Source organism: Pimephales promelas, chromosome 12 (assembly GCF_988280905.1).
Source record: "Pimephales promelas chromosome 12, fPimPro1.hap1.1, whole genome shotgun sequence".
NCBI classification, from domain to species: Eukaryota; Metazoa; Chordata; class Actinopteri; order Cypriniformes; family Leuciscidae; genus Pimephales; species Pimephales promelas.
Window position 1 is genome coordinate 1,842,098 of NC_142780.1, and position 21,972 is coordinate 1,864,069.

At 36.2% G+C, this 21,972-nt stretch overlaps 1 protein-coding gene across 1 annotated transcript; it reads right to left on the bottom strand.

Annotated features, from left to right (window-relative positions):
• Positions 1-288: 288 nt before the first annotated feature.
• Positions 289-5,091, bottom strand: LOC120477572 (uncharacterized). The gene is made up of 7 exons (XM_089118160.1): positions 4,888-5,091; positions 4,057-4,222; positions 2,578-3,975; positions 2,286-2,351; positions 1,161-1,231; positions 949-992; positions 289-514 (listed from the first exon to the last, which is right to left on the bottom strand). The coding sequence occupies exons 1-7, from the start codon at positions 5,089-5,091 to the stop codon at positions 460-462; spliced, it is 2,004 nt and encodes a 667-aa protein (XP_088974286.1). The 3' UTR covers positions 289-459.
• Positions 5,092-21,972: the final 16,881 nt, after the last annotated feature.

The window sequence follows — 21,972 nt, forward strand, 5'->3', positions numbered from 1 at the left end:
ATTTATAATAGTTTTTTTTTCTTTTCTTTTTTTGACATGGTACCTCAGTTGGTACCATGAACAACCATTTTGCTATAAATAACACTATCAATTCAATAACATTTACCAGATGATCATGTAAAGATGTAATAATGTCCAGCCTTTGTAACACCCAGGTGAAAATATTACTCCAAAATGGAATTCCAGGGGAAAATAGACACTCACAGTACCAATGTTTTATCATTTATTTAACATTAATTAGCATAAAAGTGATTTTTTTAAGTGAAAAGTAATCAATCGATTGTTAGATTTATTCGGAAATGGCAAAGGTATAAACAGCATGTAAAAACAGTTACAAGCAATAAAAGTAGAAAAGAAAACAAGAACAACAAACACAGTAACTTAACCAAGATTAGTAACTTAAGTTATTAGTAACTTAACAACTTAACCAAGACAGGTACAAAAACATTACACTGCACTTTATTCTGGGAAGAAAAGATTGTAGGGCTCCCAGGTGTCCGTCCATTTCATCCCACTGCAAATCAGTAAAAAAATAAAGATACAAAACAATCATATAAAAAATTCACAGAACAGGCTATGACATGTAACTAATTAAAATATATTGACTTTTTGAAGGGCAAAAATATTTTTGCATTCAGTTAAGACAATTAAAGACAAAAATGTAAGCAAGAAATATGTATTAGGCTCAAAATGAATTAGTAAAAGTTTATTAGTTTATTAAGTTTATTTTTAATTATGTTTTGATTGATACTGTGCAGCTGCTTTGATGCAATCTATATTGTGAAAAGCACTATATATATATATATATATATATATACACATACTTGACTTGACTATTATAAGACGCAACACTTAATATCCAAGATTTTAACAACAGGTTTATCTCATGTGTATAATTATCATAGATTATCATAGTGCATCCTTATACAGGTTTTATGTGATACATACCATCCTGAACAAGGCTTCCATCTCACTTTGACCTCTCTGACACCCTTTAAGAAACATAAGCAACATTAACTGTTAGTAACACACACACACACACACACACACACACACACAATTAAAATTTACATTATTTAAAAAAAAAATCTTACGTTTCAAACTTTTACTAAGGAATACATTTCTGAAAAAACATTTACAAAATATAAGTTCTATCTTACTTTCTTTGACATCCTCCTCCTTATGATCTTGTCATATGGAAATGTTTTTAATCTGGGATGTACTTGGCATTCTACAAAAGAAAAATATAAAAGGCTATAATATATAATCAGAAAATGTTTACACTCATGATATACTAACAATTCAGTAAGCAATTTTTATGCAATGGGATGGCCACCTGAAACCCTTCAGAAATGGGCTTTATGCCCAGCTGCACTACTTCCTGAACTTCAGCCAGCTCCTTGTTTCCTGTATGCCATTATTGGACAAATTGATTAATTCAGGTGTACCTGACCTCAGTAGTCATGGCAACAATAATCAGACACACCTGAATTAATCAATTTGGCCAATAATGCCAGACAGGAAACAAGGAGCTGGCTTAAGTTCAGGAAGTAGTGCAGCTGTGTATAAAGCCAATTAGACCATCTGAAGTAAAAATTAGACCATCTGAAATTAGACCATCCGTAGTACAGTTTGCTTTGAATTGGTTGTGTGGTTTGGTAATAGTGCACATTATGAACCCAAATACACCCATGGATGACATGATTTTTACATTTGTATAATGGCAAAAAAAAAATTTAACCATAAAGGCACTGTGCACTGTCATTAGGAGCTGCTTATCTTGTATGGTCATTACAGTATGGAGAGCATAACATATCGTATTCTGACAGCAAAACAGCATGCAAATAAAATTCTTTTCTCTTCCGTCAGAGAAATATATATTACTTCCGCTCTCTTAAAAATAATTTCTCGATCAATAATTTAAACTAGGGCTTAAATATAAGTTCCATTAATAGAATGAAATTTGTTTGTAAATCATTATTTAAAAGTATTTACTTAAACAGCAACAATGCACACAGGAATAGTATGACACCTGTGCGCATTTAAACGCATGTTTTGCAATCAAGATGTAAGTTTGAACATTGAAGGAGATTATTCCAGTTTATGCACATTCAGTTACATATAAATATTACACTTCATAGACATTATTGTCTATTATTAGTTATGGAATTTAACAATATCTTACGACTTTAAAAAAAGCCTTTTAAAAATTACATTGAAAAAAGAAACTTGTGTTCTACTTTGTAGTTAGTCAGTTTAAATAAAAAAATGCAAATACACAAAACCTGCTTGTTTATACATCCATTTCCCTTGTTTGCCTCCTGTCCTTGGAATTATTGTGGAGGAATTGTCTGTAAAACACACACACACACACACACACATGAACACAATGTAAATATTTACTCAAATTTGAGTCAAAATACAGTCAGAACTAAATCTGGATTACAACTAATAAAAAAAACTAACAAATAATGCATTGACTTTCCTACAATTGGGAATATAACTTTGTTCAAGCTTAAATATAACTTAATGCATGTTTTACAGTTTTTGTAAACAAAAGTAAAAGAAAAAAATCACCTGCATCATTGGGCTTAGATGGGGCAGCATGACTGCTCTGGCAGTGGAGTGAAGGGTTTGTAGATGGAATATTTGAATCGTAGAAAGAATGAGGAGGGGTGTTGCAAGAGGAGGTAGGAGTAGGGGTGGGGGAAAATGGTGTAGGAGGACGAGTGGGGAAAGAAGAGGTAGGAGGAGGAAGGGTGATGTAAGAGGAGGTAAGATGAGGAAGGTTAGAGGATGAAGATGGAGAAGGAAGGGTGTCAAAAGAAGAGGAAGAAGGAGGAAGGCTGGAGGAAGAAGATGGAGGAGGAAAGGTGTAGAAAGAGGGTGAAGAAGGAGGAGGAGGAAAGGTGTCAAATGAGGAGGAAGGAGGAGGAAGGCTGAAGGAAGAAGATGGAGGAGGAGGGGTGTAGAAAGAGAAGGAAGGAGGAGGAAGGCTGGAGGAAGAAGACGGAGGAGGAGGAGGAGGAAGGGTGTCAAATGAGGAGGAAGGAGGAAGGCTGAAGGAAGAAGGTGGAGGAGGAGGAGGAAGGGTGTCAAATGAGGAGGAAGGAGGAGGAAGGCTGAATGAAGAAGATGGAGGAGAAGGAGGAGGAGGAGGAGGAAGGGTGTCAAATGAGGAGGAAGGAGGAAGGCTGAAGGAAGAAGGTGGAGGAGAAGGAGGAGGAGGAGGAAGGGTGTCAAATGAGGAGGAAGGAGGAGGAAGGCTGAATGAAGAAGATGGAGGAGGAGGAAGGGTGTCAAATGAGGAGGAAGGAGGAGGAAGGCTGGAGGAAGAAGATGGAGGAGGAAAGGTGTAGAAAGAGGGTGAAGAAGGAGGAGGAGGAAAGGTGTCAAATGAGGAGGAAGGAGGAGGAAGGCTGAAGGAAGAAGATGGAGGAGGAGGGGTGTAGAAAGAGAAGGAAGGAGGAGGAAGGCTGGAGGAAGAAGACGGAGGAGGAGGAGGAGGAAGGGTGTCAAATGAGGAGGAAGGAGGAAGGCTGAAGGAAGAAGGTGGAGGAGGAGGAGGAAGGGTGTCAAATGAGGAGGAAGGAGGAGGAAGGCTGAATGAAGAAGATGGAGGAGAAGGAGGAGGAGGAGGAGGAAGGGTGTCAAATGAGGAGGAAGGAGGAAGGCTGAAGGAAGAAGGTGGAGGAGAAGGAGGAGGAGGAGGAAGGGTGTCAAATGAGGAGGAAGGAGGAGGAAGGCTGAATGAAGAAGATGGAGGAGGAGGAAGGGTGTCAAATGAGGAGGAAGGAGGAGGAAGGCTGAATGAAGAAGATGGAGGAGAAGGAGGAGGAGGAGGAGGAGGAAGGGTGTCAAATGAGGAGGAAGGAGGAGGAAGGCTGAATGAAGAAGATGGAGGAGGAGGAGAAGAAGACTGGTTCTGGCAGACATTTTCAGCAGTACTGGTGTGGTTTTGCATCCTCTGGTATTCTATGAGGGGTTTTTTGAAAGAAAATTAGAAAATATTTCTTTGAATATTATATATGTAGATCATATTAACGAAATACTTACTTTTAACAAAAAATTCATAAAGGTTAGTCATCTTTTCAAAGATGGTTTGAAGTGGTCCATCAGCAAATGGACCCATTGTAGTGATGACATCAGCCACGAACCCATTTTTTCTCTCTTTAGAAATGAAGAGAATTGGCTTATAGCCAAGTACCTCCAATTTCTTAACCTGTAAAAACAAATGCAGACAGTTGATAAATATCAATGTATTTATAATGGTAAGCAGGGACTTACCAGACAATTCTGTAGCAAATCAACTGGATTATCAAAGTAAAAGGGAAAGGTGTCTAAATGCTCAAAAGTAATGTAGCAACTCATAATGTAAAAACTGCACATAATGAAATGTTGTCATACGTTTATTTACCAAAAAAACAAAACAAAACAAAAAAACATTAGTACTTGAAAGACTGGATTTCGATTTTTAAATGTGTTGTAAGGGAATACTGATATGTTTATGTTTTAAAAGCTATTACAGTATTACAGTAATGAAAATATGATATGTTTTGGTAAGTTTATGATGCAATGCATTTCTCAAAATGTAAAAATTGTTATTACATTATGAGCTCAGGATTTTATTACATTTTGAGAAAATTATTAAAGTATGAAGATTTTATTACAACCATTATGAGTTGCTACTATTTATATATATATATATATATATATATATATATATATATGTGTGTGTGTGTGTGTGTGTGTTAATATAATATAAGCATATACGTAACTGTGAATAATTAAATAGCATTGTGTAAATACATTTATAGTAAATGTATTTACATGTAAACAAATTGACATATAATAAATGCATTATAAATATGAGAACACTTGGATTACAGCAATGCGGGCAGAATCCACCACACGAGCAGCATTTCTGTGTATTTTAGTGCTGGACTTCCAAGCACTATCCTCAATATTTTTTTCTTTGTTTTTAACTCTCTTTTTGAGGGTTAAACTGGCAAAACATGTTTTACATGTTTTGCAGCTGGCATTGTTGAGTGCCTGGCAGTGGGGACATGGTCTCTGTTTTGGTTTTGTCATTTTGCTCTAAAAGAAAAAAGAAAGAAAACATTACAATGCAATCAAATAAAGTGCAGGCAACTGCTACTGTTTAAAACATGTTAAAGGAGTAGTTCACTTTAAAAAAAAAAAAACTTTTGCTGATAATTTACTCATCCCCATGTCATCCAAGATGTCCATGTCTTTCTTTCTTCAGTCGAAAAGAAATTAAGGTTTTTGATGAAAACATTCCAGGATTTTCTCCATATAATGCACTTCAATGGGGTCCAAACGGTTCAAGGTCCAAATGACAGTTTCAGTGCAGCTTCAAAGGACTTTAAACGACACCAGATGATGAATAATCTAGGACCCTTTGAGTCACGAACACGCATCAGAGAACAGAGCAAGCCAGCAAGGCGAGCATTTGTGCTTATAAAACTTAAAACATTTTTATTTATTTTTTAAATGAGTGATCGTTTCGCTTGATAAGACCCTTATTCATCGTCTGGTGTCGTTTAAAGTCCTTTGAAGCTGCACTGAAACTCTCATTTGGACCTTGAACCGTTTGTTTCCCAGTGAAGTCCATTATATGGAGAAAATCCTGGAATGTTTTCATCAAAAACCTTAATTTCTTTTCGACTGAAGAAAGAATGACATGAAGCTATGAGCTATAAGCTCTTAACCCATTGGGCCCTATTATAACGATCTGAAATGCAAGTGTCAAAGCGCAAAGCGCAAGTAACTTGGGCAGATCCTGGCGCTGTTGCTATTTTCCCAGCGGAAAAAATGCCTCTTGCGCCTGGCACAAATCTAAAAGGGGTTGGTCTGGAGTAGCTTCATTATTCATAGGTGTGGTTTGGGCGTAACGGAAATAAACCAATAAGAGCGTCATATCACATTCCGTTTAAGAGCGTGATGAACGAGGTGAGCTTGTTCAACCGGAGCAAATCTATCATAAAGGTGCATTTACCAGGCGCGCTTCAGAATCGGTTCACAGCCGAGGAGATCGATATTCTCGTCAAGGCCGTAAAAGAAAGAGAAAGGGACAAACACACCCAAATTAGCTTCGGTTAAATATGCATATAATAATTTGGGTAAATGTGTAAGCTTTATGCCTATTTTTGCCATTGTCATGGACACAACAATGATTTCCCTCGTTTTGATATATTTTCCTTATAATAATGTTTCATTTGCAAAAAGTAATATGCATCTGTGTAGATGAGAGAATCATCTCTTCACACTCTGTATTATGGCCAGGCATTAAAATAGCATCTGAATGTACTCGCAAAGCGACACTGATATTATACCAGGTTTTTTTCTGGTCATTGGCGCAATTGTTTTCTGGAACTGCAAATTGGAACTGCAAATATTGCGCCAGGTGCAAGATAGAGCCCATTAACAGACCTATCAATCATTTGGTAGAGCACAATTTGAGTTTTGTACCTAACGTTCTCTGTTTGGATGCTACAGTAATAGGAGACAGTGTAGTGGTGTGGACAGAAAATTAATAAATAAATTTATAATTAGATATTTCTTTGACTGGATGACATAATGTACTGTATAGATCATGTGAAAGAAATAGGCTACTTTAAATGAAAATCAAACAGTTAAGTATTTTTTTTTTTTTACTTATCATTACAGAATGTGTATTAATGCAAATCCCATAAACACATAAGTCACATATTATGTTTAACAAATGTACATACACTTGTATAAATTATATATGTCTTTGAATGAACATAGACCAAGTCAATATTAAATGTAAATAATAAAAAGTTAACCATCCATTCTTTAACTTGTCTATTATGGCAGTCTGACACAAATCCCAGGTTATAAAGTTGGCTATTAGCTAGCATGCTAACACTTGACGTAACAGGCCTAATTGGAACCATTAGCACTATAGTACCATAGCTTCAGGTGTCATTAGCACCCGTCAATAGGTTTTGGGTATAACGATATATATACAATATACCCTGACATATAACAGCCTTGATAGACGTGTGAACATGATACACAAAAGTACAATAAATCCAGAAACTGACATTTTGTAATTTCTGTAACAGAACCTACCGTGCAAACACGAGGTATCGCATTGGAAAGTGCGACAGGATTTACCGCGAGATACCAGAAAAAGGAAGAAGAAGAAGAAGAAGAAGAAGAAGAAGAAGAAGAAGAAGAAGAAGAAGAAGAAGAAGAAGAAGAAGAAGAAGAAAACTTTCTTTGGTGGAATTGCTTTCTTTTACTTTTTATTTTATTTTTTAAAAGTACAATATTTAAAATGTCTTCATTATAAACCAACAATTATAATTGTAAAAATTCCCTGTTGATTTTGTGTAAGAGTTATGTTTTGATTGGCCAACAAGAACCAGTAAAAGCGCGAAATATAAAAACGATAATACACGTGATAATATTCTACAGATAACATTAGCGAGCTGATAATTAATTTAATAATGTTCCAGGCATCGAATGTAAAAATAGCCTAAAGAGTAAATAGCAGTCAAAAATACATTAACCATTATAAATATAAATGTGCGTGTTTTAATATTTCACTTTTTTTTTTTTTTTACAATAAGAAACAGGCCAGAGGTATAACAGAGACAATACACAGTAGACCTAAACAATCATTTAATTATGTATTATTTAAAAAAAAGGAAATATATGTATAAACATGATACATGCATTATAGATTTTAATGCTTTGGAGTTGCTGGAGTTTCCAGATAAAAGTCTTTACAGATAACGAGGATTTATAGACTGCAAAAAAATAAATGTAGAATCTTGGCTATAAAAAAAAACAATTTAATAGGCTCATTTATTTCTTACCAGAGATTTAGAAAATTGCGATGACGAAGAATCTGTTAGCTATATGTTAGATATATCTGTAACTGTTAGCGGTCTAATTGGCCTTTTCCGTCTTAATCTGACGCAAAAGGCAAGCAATTGATATCAATGGAGTTCCTTGATCGTCAATAAAGTGACGCCTAGGGGTACTTCCGGCGTCTTCATACTGACGCATAGAGTTATGTTTTGATTGGCCAACATAAGAACCATGCCGGTAAAAGCACGAAATATCGATAATACACGTGATAATATTCTACAGGTAACATTAGCGAGATGATAATTTAATTATTAGAAAAATATCATACAGAGCAAATAGCAGTAAACAAATACATTAAGCATTATACATATAAATGTGTGTGTGGTTTCATAATTCCCATTTTTTCACAATAAGAAACAGGCCAGATGTATACCAGAGACAATACAATGTTGAATTCACAGTAGACCTAAACAATCATTTAATTATGCATTTTAAAAACGCAAATATATGTATAAGCATGCATTATGGATTTTAATGCGTTGAAGTTGCTGGGGTTTCCAGATAAAAGTCTTTACAAATAATATTAAAACGAGGATTTATAGACAGCAAGAAATAAATCTATGTAGCTATAGAAACTTGGCTATAAAAAAACATAAATTTAATAGGCTCATTTATTTCTTACCAGAGTTTTAGAAAATTGCGATGACGTAGGATCTAATTTACCTTTTGCGTCTTAATGTGATGCATAAGGCAAGCCATTGAAATCAATGGAGTTCCTTAATCGTCAACTAACTGACGCCTTGGGGTACTTTTAGCGTCTTTATTGTGACTCGGAAGGACCTTGACCATGCTTCAGTTTTTGACGCCCGGGGAGTGAGAATGGGTTGTTTATACTTTAAAGGGAGGCTTATTGTGATAATACACCTTAAAGACAAGGGACTCTTGTGTATTCTCACTGTGTTCCTGATGTGTGACCTTGAAGACCAGTCGAAGGCTAGAAGCAGCTGCAGGTGAATTATAACTAGTGGATCTACTTGTTATAATTCACAAGGCAGTGATCTTTTATCCTTTTCAGTGATTCACACAAGATCCAAGGTCCACAACCCTGAATGAACACAGTGTGGTGAAATACAAGCTTATACAGACGACACACACATCCGTCAAAGGAGAATGACTCACATATACATTAGAAATAAATACGTAACACTGTGAACATTATTTGTGGAGTACATGTGTGAAGATTTTGGTTATCATTGTCATTTCATTATCATTGACTTTAATTAATTTAATGTTCTCAATGTTGGTTTTTTTTACCAGACATGCTTGTTCTCTCTTTTCTTGTGAATGTATAAGAAGTGAAGTTCTCACACATTTTTGGTTTTGAATAGATGATGCATTATCTGCATGGAAATTTTCTCAGATATTGACCCTTCAACATACATTATATGAAATCTAATAATCAATCCTTTCAGAAATAAAAGATGACTCGAAAATAGTTTTCAGTTTTTTTATGTACAGAAAAGACATTTACTCAGAATGAATTGAACGCCCATATAATGTGATTATTCTAGGCAAATGTGATAAACAGAGCTCACTGCTGGCTGGCAAGCCAAATTAATGTGTAAAAAAATCTTTAAAATGCTTACAGCCGGACTTGCTAAAGTCTGTGTTGTTATTGATGGAGGATACACTGAGGAGTTTGAGCTATTAGGCTGAATGCACCACTGTACAAAAGAGCCACTAACAATGAAGCATTGAAAAATGCGATAGTGGCTGTTCAGATTTCTGAAACAAACAAACAAACAAACAAACAAAAAAACCTGTATTATTCAAGTATTGTGCTAATGAGCAATAGGATCACATTCATGTATGAGCAAATAGGTAACATTGTGTTATGTGTATCCATGACAATGTTTTATCTCTTTTGTATTTGGTTCATAAGATATGCTTTTTCATTGCATAAATACTGTTTAGAGCTCCAATAAACATGTTGGTTCCATATTTCAGTGGCCAACTACAAAGACAGATATTCATAGGTTGAATTTTTTTTTTTTTTTTTTTTTTAATATGAACAATGCAATGGTATTAAAGTGACCTGACAGATAAATATTGGCTTAAAACAATGATGTGAGTTTAGGTCAGGTTTATCTGTCAAGCGCAACCAGATATGGGGCAAATGTTTATGAACCATGTTAATAAACTAACATTTTAGTAATTCCATTCAGTGACACTAGTGCCACAGAAATTAAAGAAGCCTACTTCATCTTTGACTAGAAAGAGAGAGAGAGAGACAGAGAGAGAGAGAGAGAGAGAGAGAGAGAGTGTTGGTGGACTCTCTTATGATAATGGATAGTTTTTTGCTTTAAAATGAATGCCAATTACATTTGATTTCCAATGAAGCACTCATTAGTATCAGCTCATTAGCTCATATTTCATAATATAGTGTGATATCCACATTATTCCAAAATTGTCTTATTCAGTGGTGAAATAACAGACTATAATAAATTATTATAATAAATAACAACTATTATTAATCGGTTGCATTAAACTATAATCAACACTTTAATTTAGGGTCCAATTCTCATATTAATGCTTTATTTATTCTGCACGACAATCACTTAATCCACCCAATACCTAAACTTAACAACTACCTTACTAACTATTAATAATCAGTCATTAATAGTTAGTTAATAGTGAGAGTTGGACCCTAATCTAAAGTGTGACCTAGTAATCAATAACTTGAAAGTTACTGTTTTTTTTTGTTTTTGGTTTGTTTGTTTGTTTGTTTGTTTTCTCAGCCATAGCTTTCAAATCTCATTCATGCACTTAAAATAATAATAATAATTTTACCTTATTTAATCAGGTACAGTAGTGGCCAAAAGTGATGTCCGGCCCAGGCAAATTGACACTATAACCCTTTATTCAAATATAATTAAAAGGAGTTAAAGGAGTAAACAAAATCTGTAATCATTGCATGGTTGTGCTTGTAGCCAATTGTTTGTTTAAATTGTGCAGATATAATTTTTGGCCAGGCTGACATACAAAGAAATGATCAAAGAAAAAAAATTGCTTTAGTAAAATAAAACATTTGGCTGTAATTTGACATTTAGACTTATTTTAACAACGCATTGATTGTTATCATGAACAAGAGCATTCATTAAAACTGACAACCATAAACGTAAAACGTGCATTGCTAATGTTCAGACACAAGAACATTAGAACTGATGACATTTTGTATTATTGACAATAATCACGACACTTTCGGAGACAGCTTGTTTATACCCAACCAGATTCACTGCAATTACGTACTAATTCACGTACAAATTCATACACTTTTTTGCTAAACACTTACATAGTTTACGAGTTGCCCAATTCGTATGATTTCATACCAATGATCAACCTTTTACAAACACAATCATGCAAAGAAAAAAACAACAACAACAGTAAACCACCCCTTTAAATAATAATAACAAAAATAAACCATTTTATTCTTGTTTTATCAACATTTGAATTTGGGTGTTTCATAAAAAAAGCAATATTTCAAACAAAAAGCTGAGAAAAATCAGGTTTATTCTTACCCCAGTTTTTAAATGGTAGAGTATCATGGTTTCCACAAAAATTATTAGCAGCACAACTGTTTTCAACATTGATAATAATAAGGAATGTTTTGTTGATATTAGAGTGATTTCTGAAGGATCATGGGACACTGAAACCTGGAGTAATGATGCTGAACATTCAGCTTTGATCACAGGAATATAATACAGTTTACAATACATTCATTTATCTTAAAATATTACTGTTTTACTGTATTTCTGATCAAATAGATGCAGCCTTAGAGAGTTCTTTCAGAAAATATATATATATATTAAAAATATTGAAATATATTCCAAAATTTTGATCAGTAGAGTACATAAACATTCTCATTTACTTAGCAATTATAATTGCTAAAGCAATCTCTTTCACTCGGCTTGTTTGTGTTATGGTTTGACTCTTTGTTTCCCCCTGTTTGAGTGTTTTGGTTTAGTCCTGTTCTGTTTTCCCGCTACTCGTCTACCTTCATCAGTTCATCTTCTATCACCTTCCTCTGTATCACCTAGCTCATCAGTGTCTGTATTAAGCTCGTTCAGTTCAGTTGGTAGTGTCATTGGTTTTGTGAAGTTACATGGTTGTGTTTATTGTGTGTAATCCTGCCTGTCTGAACCCAATGAGAAGTTGATTTTGAGTAAACAGTTTGAATTGAGCTTTTGCCTCGTCTGCCTTGCACCTGACCTGTGACAGATTGTACCTATACCTTTATTTATAGCTTTAATAAGTTGTATAGCTTTGTAAGTTGCTATGATACGACACATTTTTTTTATCTCATTGGTTAATATAGATTATTTATTTATTTATTGTAGATATTCATGACAAAACACTTTGTAAATAGGTCTTGACTGCTTAACTGTTGTTAGTTCATATGATTTATTGATGGTGTTTGAAAATGTGCTCAATGGCTGAAAAGCAACATATTGTGACGTGAGTGTGTGTTAATTGTGCTCTTGACACACAGCCACCTTGTGAGACTCGCTGTTCCAGTCAGACATTAGTTTCATTAGCAAATACGCTTCTTCTCATTGCTTTTTTATACTTCGGCAATATTGAATGTTTTTGAACGCAGGCAAAATGATTATTCATAGGCTTTTAATCATTAAAATTAGCTTTAATGAATCTAATTTTACTGTTCAATGGTATTTTTCAGGAGGCAGTGATCAATGTTGTCAGCTGGAAACACACTCTAAATTAACTTAAGTAAAACAGAGGTCATTATCCAGAATCTGTGTGTAAATTGAATCCCTCTCTGTGCCACAACGAATAAGACTGTTACAAAAATGAAAATTTTAAAAATAATGGTAACACTTTACAATATGGGTGCACTAATATGTATTAATTCATGCTTAACTAATGCACAGATAATCATGAGTTAATGTCTAACTAATGAAGAACTAAACCATTGATCAATGATTACTGCATCAGCAACTAATAAAGAGTCAATATGATTAATAGATTAAGTAATACATGAATTGCTATTAATTCAATGTGTCATTGTGTATTAATTCCTTAATAACATATTTTATGAACTAATAGTGTAAATTAATGTGTTAGTTACCACAATTAGTCAAAGCTATGCACTTCAACTTCCAGTTGTCTGCTTTAATTAAGCATTAGCTAATGATTTGCAAAGGTGTCATTATGTTATGACTTTACTTGTTGGGGCACATCATTATTAACTAGTCATTTAGTAATTGTAGTAATTTGCACATGAATTTGCAGTAACAATGAAGTAATTAATCATGTATTAATGCATATTAGTGTACCCGGCCGTCATATTATCTGGAAGTTGAAATACAAGGCTTTGGCTCATTCTGGTAATTAACATATTAATTGACACTATTAGTTAAAAAAATGAGTTATTATGGAATTAATCCACAATTACATATTTAATTAATAACAATTCATGTATGATCTAATACATTAGCCTTACATACTCTTAATTAGTTCCTAATGTGGTAATGATTAATGAATAGCTTAAATAATCATTAGTTACACATTAATTCAGTATTATCTGTGCATTAGTTAAACATGAATTAATGCTTATTAGTGCACCCGTATGTAAAGTGTTACCAAAATAATATACTACAATTTAGTTCATATCACAAAAGTTTTTTTTTTTTTTTTTTTTTTTGTATACAATGCAATTTTGTTTCAGACTTTGCTTCTGTCATGGCTGGTTATTAATGTCTGTTTGATGACTTTTATTTTGATATTCCTTTTATTCTGTTGTGTTTGTGGTCACACACCTTGTGTTTAGTCCCTGGCTGCATCTGAAATGGCGCATTTCCACTGCATGATACGGTACGGTACGCCTCTCTTTAAACGGTACCATCTCTGTTGAGGTTCCAAGCGTACCGTACCGATAATAAAATGTGATGTGAACACACTGCAGGTCACTGATTGGTCAGTCAGACAGAATCGTCACTACATTATAGTGGTAGCGGGTTTGATGTCTCGCATTGTATTTGCGAGACATCAAACCCGCTAGATTTAAAAAGCCAGTAACAGCCACCAATTTAGCACCAGTTTTAAAACTACTTTGACTTGTTTGAAGAAAAAAGAAAGAAAGTAAACTTCCAAAAAAGAAATGGCTGAATCGTGGTAAGTGGACGAAGTGGAGACGTTCCTCTTGTTGGATGCCAAGGAGCGGATATACTATAACGATCAGACTATAATCCCACACACTTTAAAGCGGTACTAACTGCAGTAGAAAAGCAAATTGAGCTTAAGCTAAGCGAGACGAACCGAGCCACGCCGAACCGAACCGTACTGACCCGTACCATTGGTGGGCACTTTTTGGAACTGATTTCAGACAGACTTCTAATAGTTTGTTAATCTATAGCAAACTAGAGTGAGCTTTGGTGAAAGCTGAGCAAATTTGTAATTGCTTCAAAAGTAATGTTATCTCCAAAAAAAAAATACATCAGAAGTGGAAAATGTTGGTCAGAAACATACATTTACAGTGACTCACCACCAACTGCGAAGTTCAGACGCATCATTTTTGTTTAGCTCAATTGTCAGAAAGGAAAGCACAGGATTGTGGGATATCAAAGGCAGTGAAGGACACTTCTATGATGCCTTTAAAAATCGATCAGATGAAGGCATCACCAGCCCGTTGTCATCCTTTAGCGTCACATAGAACGCTATATGACAAAACGGCGCTATACTACGCACATGGCACCCTTTATCGTTAATATTCAAAAAACCCAAGGCGTCATAAATCCTTTCGCGTAATATGAGACTACCCTACCCTACCCCACACCTAAACATAACCATCACAGCGCGTGTGATATAATAACGATAATGGGTGCCATGTGCGTAGTATAGCGCCGTTTTGTCATATAGCGTTCTATATAGCGCTAAAGGATGAGAATGCGTTGGCATCACAGGAGACAGGAGTGAAGCTAACTGGCTTCGGATGGGCCTCAGTGCCTTCCTGCCTTGGAAAGTGTCCTCCGAAGGCAGCATTGTTAAGTTTTCGGATGCAGCCCATATTTCCCTTGGTTCTTCGGTTGTTAAGTACAGTGCTCGAAGTGGGTCGGTACGCATTACCACCACTTTAGCGTACCTTCTGCTATACTTCTCACATTTTGCCAGTACTTTGCCACACCAGTCAATGTGTTTCTATAGTCACGGGTTTGGTTCTTTACCTGTGTCTTGCTTTGATCATCGTTCCCTTGTGTATTTATACTCGGTTTCTTCAGTTCAGGGTCGGTTTGTGTTTTGACATTGTCAATATTAAGTGTTCATTTTCTTTGGAGCACCATCGCCTCTTGGATTATCTTTGTTTAATTTAAGTACAAAGATTGCTGCATTTATATCTTCCCAGCTCTGAAGAAAACAACTAGCCTACAGTCTTCACTCATCAACACATGCATTTGATTCACGATGTGTTTTATTGTAAGAGATTAGTTCAAGTCCCCCTGTGGTTTAAATCAAGCTTTTAATGTTGTTTATATGTCTATGTGGTGTTTTTAATATGCTTAAAAGGGGTCCTATTGTGCCCTTTTATGAAGTCTTGATTTTGTTTTTGGGATGTACTAGAATATGTTTTCATGCTTCATTGTTCAAAAAATGCTTTTTTTTTTTTTAACATATTTATAGCTCCTCTCTTCCCAGTCTGGTTAAATGCGTCATTTTCGATGAAACCCTCCTTATACAAAAACTATGGCAATATGTTGCAGCAAACTGCACAACATATTGCCATAGCATAATCTTGAGACCGTCGGTCGCAAAGATGGCGGCGCAAAGCTTCAGTGACGTCACGTGAACCGAATAAATAGACATACTTACAAGTTGTGATCCACAAACAACAGATTGTACCAACAAAATGGGAACGTCTCCGGTTTTCAGGAGAGGCTTTTGTTTAGCCTGCATTGTTCTTTCTTCTGGAAGCTGTTCTCTGTAAAATGTGCAGCGCACAGACAAACGCTGAGGTTATAATGTTCAGGAACAGTGTTAAAAATTTATTGAACTACTCATCAGCCTTAGGGCAAACTTCATCAACTTTTTTGCATATATGCATAATAGGACCCCTTAAGGACAAACCATGTGCAAATTCATGAGTCAACACCATTGCTGAGTAGCCTGACTTCATCATACTCATTTTCTAATAAGAAAATGAGTCTGATACCGCTCCGTTGGGCTTTGATTATGAGGCGTGTCTTAACCGAACCAGGACAAAAAAAACCTCTGCACTCAATTGGATAGTCGGTAGACCTACAACCAATCAGAGCAACGCAGTAAGTCAACTCCTTTGCATAGCGCAGTTTTCAAATAGCCTAACTTTATTTATTTTAGAAGCTAAATAACGAGTGTTGCTTCTTTGACTTACTTCACCATGAGTGCCACCAAAGGAGAAACCACAACGACCACAGGCTTTTTATTACGTCCCATCTTCTTAGCGACCGTCAGAGCCAGCTGATAAGTTACACTTTTCCCGAATCATGTAGGAAGGACGCCAAAAATATCTTTCCGATCGACAAATGCCTTGATTGCAGTTTTCTGTTTGTCTATTAAAATTAATGCACCGTCGATTTATTTTACAACAGACGCGACAGCAGAATCTATACATCTCAATTCTCCAGCTGCAGTCATCTTTGACAAGCGCTCTTTGATAACGTGATGATTACGTCCCTGCAGATCATCTGTCAATCATCGTATAAAGCCCGCCCTGGCAATTTGATTGGCCCGTTCATTTCTTGCCTGATCATAATTTCTCCTCAATGGATCCAGTCCAGACCGAACTTCTCCACCAAAAAATATTGTGGGCGGAGTTCGGGCTGGCATCCAGGCTAATTGCTGAGCATTTTCTCCTTAAAACTGTAGCCGAAATCGCTGGTGTTTCTGACATCACAAACTTTCTTGTAACCAATCAGATCAACATTTGATCGTCAACGAGTGGATGTCTGAGCTGTGTGAGTGAGTGGAGGCGGGGCTCATTGGCATATTTATAGAACTGCGTATACTAAATGAGGCAAGGGTGTCGAGTTACATTCAAGTGTCATTTTGGTGATCAAAGGTGAGTTTTAAAGGACGCAATTAATGACTTTAAATACTTGCATTTCATGTAAATGTATTCTCTTGGTGCACTGAGCTCGTTATACGAATACCTACTAAATACTAGATATTCTGAGAGGGTAGATAGCTTTGGCTTATTCTCGATTCCCTTAATATTTTTTGTTTTTATTGGGATTTTACAGGAGAGGATTGGCTGCTTCTATCCATCTGTCATTTGCTCTTTCTCTGAAGCTGACCTTGACAATGTCCTTTCCCTAGCCTAGTTTTCAAACACCCACTCTCTCTTCATGCTAATGTCTTACACAAGCACTCCATTAAAAATAAAAGTTGGTCTATTTCTTTCTTTCTCCGTATCTCGCTAGCTCTTTTTTCTTACCCTCCCTCTCTCTGAAGTTCTTTCATGAAGCATCAAGAGCCATATATTCATTATCTGGCATCATATTCATTTCTATGCTAATGAGGGCCATGTCCACTGAAATCCGTCCTTCAGATAGGAGTAAGTGGCAATCAGGTTTTGTTTGTTTTGAGGTTTCTTTCTGGAATGACAGAACGTTTCCAGTATTGTCTGGGAATTAAATATTGAGAGTGTAAAATCCAGTATAAAATACTCTGTTTGTTAATAAACTTTATTTTTTAATGTTGTCTTTGTGTGCTAAGATGATACATTTCTTTTTTGTTTGTCACTTTATATTTCGCTGTAGATTTTGTCGATTTGTTTTGATCATTATTCACAATTCAACATTATACAATGATGGAGCTGAAATAAAATGTTATCAAGAGTTTGCATGCTTTTCTTTTACATAAAATGACAGTATACAGTGGCTCGAGTCTTCCAAACTCAAAAAAATAAATAAATACTTATTGCAACTCATATGCTATTGGTCTTAAATAACATGACGGTTCGAAAATGTTCACTTTTCAATACTGTTTTCTAGATTCGGATTGTCAGAAAGCGCCATTGGTTTTTCCATGATACTTCCATGTATATTCACCTTTGGAAATCGTTAATATCTCATGCCAAGCAAAACTCAAACTTCTCCATGGATCGGCTGGTGGTGCACCTCCCGAGCTGCAGGGTCTGAAACGTGACATTTTCACAGCACGATGAGAGCTGCCACTCTCTCTGTGTAATTATTTCAGCGGCACTCGCTTGCCCCAATTTGAAAGAATGAATATCAGCCTATATTTCCTCTGAATCACATCATTTAAGAGGCTTTTTATACGTTTAATAAAGCACAGCCGCCTGCCTCTATCACTAAGGAGCGAGTCATTTCCTGGGGAGGGAGAAACATCTGTTCCCAATTGAAGGGCTTGCTGAGGGGGAAATAAGGCTTTTTTCGTATTATAATTGAGGAGAGAATAGTTTTAAATGGCATATTAGAGGCGGCACAATCGAAAGGATTGAGAGGCGGGAGCCTCCAACGCTCGAGGAGAGGTGAGGACGTGTGTATTATACTGACCCACCTGTTCAGAATCATGTTGTTTATTGCAGCCGGCAGATTTTATAGATGTACAGTTGTTAGCAAATGAACAGCCACTAATACACAACGTGAGGGAGATATATCAATCCTTATCTCTGAAGAACAGTGTATGGAAAGTTTACGATGTTTATAGCCCTATAAGACTAACAATTCCTGATGCTCTTTTACATAACTGTCCTGATGCACTGTAAAAAACTATATGAATTCACTGCATACTTATAGCGATCTCTGCATAACTTACACAGTTAGTTTTACATCATACCTTATTAGAATTATATGATTGTGAACTCTAATTGTGCGTTCACACTGGACGTGAATAGCGCGTCAAATTCGAGTCTACCGCGTCTAGTTTTTATTTAGGAATGGATTTTGTTGTTTTCATGAAATTGGTGGCTGACAATAAATCACATTTAACTAATCTTAATCATATTCCATGCATTGTAAAAATTATGTAATTTGAGAGTAGGCATTGGTTTACCCTATTTCACAGAGGTCCACTTACTTTAAAATGTCTGGCCTCGCCACAGCCTTACAGTGAACCCGAGAGAGGAGCATTGTGCTGTAGAATTATTTTACAGTATTAAGTAGACAATAAGCATTAACAAGAGAATGGCGTCCACAGGATTTGTTTTTGTTTCTCGTCATGTCTAGAGTTTGTTTCATGTAGAATTTTGTTGATTGACAGACACCATGTTTGCGCTTTGAATGCTGAGTGCATTGTTGAATGCAGTGCTGAGCAATGGGAAAAGGAGCTTGCTACACTGTCACATTCACATTCAGTTTAATTTGTCTTAGTTTAATTTTCGTGGACTCTTAGGGGCTGACTACTTGACACCGTTTACAACTAAAAACGTACAACTTTGTATGCGTTTTGGCCGTTCGTTTACACGACAACTGTGTTTTAGGTGCCTGAAAATGCAAACTTTTGAAAACGGTCTCCATGTAAGCAACATAAACGCGAATCTCTGAAGACGATGACGTCATGTCGCTACAGGAGTATTACGTGTTCAGTCTATAGTGTTTTATCTAATGGTCTGGCAGCAGAATACAGCAATTTTTAGTCGTGGAAAACTCAAAGGAAAAACTTCAACTCCGTTTTAAGCAAATTGTTGTCGTGTAAATTTACCCTCAGGCTATGTTTACACAAAAACGATATGAAGAGAAAAAGCAAAAGTGGCGTTGCGTTATCACTTTTTATTCTGCGTTTAGACAAGCGTTATGGATGGGAAATATGCATGCGTATGGTGACGCAAAAGTGTGAAATTCGATGTAGTATGCAAGTCCATGCGCCGATAGTGACTATAACTTTAGAGGGCGCAGGCGATCTTGCAGCAATAAGATTGCTTGCTCAACGTTTTAAAAAGTCAAACAGTTTATCATTTGAGTTCATCTGAAACCTTCACCTTCCCCAGCTCCACCTGCCCAGATCTGCTACGATATTTATTTGTCTATTCATACAGCAGCAGCAGAAGCATATCTTACAGCCCCAGACAGCAAACTGACATTGAATCAACGTGGAAACGACGTCTCTCATGACATCGAAACAACGTTGATTTTGCTCATCGAATTAACGTTGAACCAACATCAGACGTGGCATTCTTCAAAGCTAAATGAAAATCGAAAATTGGTTTGCTTTCGTAACGTTGATTTAAAGTTGATTTTCCGTTAGTTTTGAAAGAATGACGCGTCTGACGTTGGTTCAACATTAATTCGATGAGCAAAACAATGTCAGATCAATGTTGTTTCGAAGTCATGTTTCCACGTTGATTCAATGTCAGTTTGCTATCTGGGGCAGTGTCTCTGTTAGCAGTCTCGATGCAGGCTCTGCAGCAACTGTGTAGCAAACCATTGCCATTTTAAAAAACATGCTAAAACTATTCCAATATGTGTTATTGTTGAAATAAGAGGGGTCAAAAAAAAATTGCACGCCATTTTACCATTTAACCACTCTTGACAGATTCAAACTCATTAGTACTTTACACCAACAATTGAATAAATTAAAACCAAAACCTTCATAAACCTTGAATCCTTGATAAATGAATTACCAGCTTCAAAAGTGAAAATATAAGTTACAATAAGTACACATGAAAATGTGTCTGTGATGATTCAAAGCACTTTGAGGTGAATCGGTTGTGAAGAACCAACTCAAAAAAAAAAAAGTTTATTTATTGCTGGGATATTGTTTGGGAAAATATCATTTGTAGCATTTGTCATCGCTACCCTGCAATCCAATCTAAAATATAGGTTCAATACTGAAAAGCTACATGATTTAAAAAATAACGACGCCACCACTTTGCTACCGAGAAACAGTTAAGCGAACAGTTTGACATATTGCGCTTCTCTCCGATGGTGTTGACGGTTTTTAAGAGCACCATCACTTCCTGTTGGCTCGTCATGAATGGGAGTCTTTTCACAGCTGCTACTGGAGGAGGGCAGTAAATCCCACTCATATAAAAGTGCAGTCACACGAGAGGCAATCATTTTGAGATGGTCGGCTGCCCAGACTCTTGCATCGCCCCAGAGCCACACACGGACACACTCCCTCTCCGTGCTTCAGTTCCTACCTAAATTACAGTAGACTCCAGCACAGAAGCTAAACTACACCTACAGGCTTGACTGCAAAAGGTCAACAAGCTGCTTAAAATGAAAAATAGCGCAGGAGTAATCTACTCTCCCATCTTCTTTCCCCGAACCACCTCTCTCACTTCTATTCCCTCTCTATTTATCTCATTCTTTGTACGTCTGCTTCCCCTTTTTAGGATATAGTGTTCTAAGAATCGAGAATTCCAAAAGTAAATTGCTTCCATGAATCCACTCCACTAAGAACATTCATCTTGTGTGTTCTTTTGTCCTATTTCATGCATATAATTTTTGTCTCTTTCTTTCTGAGCCTCTCAGTAGTAAAATAAAAAAAAAATTATATTTTTTGGGGAGGGAAATATGTGGGGAGCTTACCTGTGCAAAATACAATGCTGGGATGTTCTGGATGGTTGCTTACTAGCTCAAGTTAAAAGAGCCCACCATCAAGTACCTCTTATATGCTGGTCTATAGCAACCCTATAGCAACCCAGGTTCAATTCATTAACATTATTCGTTCAGTATCAAGAAATTGGGATGTTTTTCCTTTTTCACACCATTCTTTGTAAACCCTAGAAATGGTTGTGTGTGAAAATCCCAGTAACTGAGCAGATTGTGAAATACTCAGACCAACAACCACGCCACGCTCAAAACTGCTTGAATCACCTTTCTTTCCCATTCTGACATTCAGTTTGGAGTTCAGGAGATTGTCTTGACCAGGACCACACCCCTAAATGCATTGAAGCAACTGCCATGTGATTGGTTGATTAGATAATTGCATTAATGAGAAATTGAACAGGTGTTCCTAATAATCTTTTAGGTGAGTGTATATCAAAGCACAAGTTAGGTTAGGGTTAGGAGTCCAAGAGTCTGGAGGCTACTTGCTTGTCTTTTGTTTTCTTTTGCAGATCTTTTATCTGCGTAAAAGGGGGTTTCC

What these genes read in the sequence shown, in the direction of transcription:
- LOC120477572 (XM_089118160.1), bottom strand. Translation starts at nt 5,091, where the DNA reads ATGACAAAACCAAAACAGAGACCATGTCCCCACTGCCAGGCACTCAAC. An exon ending in TTATGAATTTTTTGTTAAAA is followed by an intron (nt 3,976 to 4,056) that starts GTAAGTATTTCG and finishes AACCCCTCATAG; the next exon opens with AATACCAGAGGATGCAAAAC. An exon ending in ATGGATGTATAAACAAGCAG is followed by an intron (nt 1,232 to 2,285) that starts GTTTTGTGTATT and finishes TTTCTTTTGTAG; the next exon opens with AATGCCAAGTACATCCCAGA.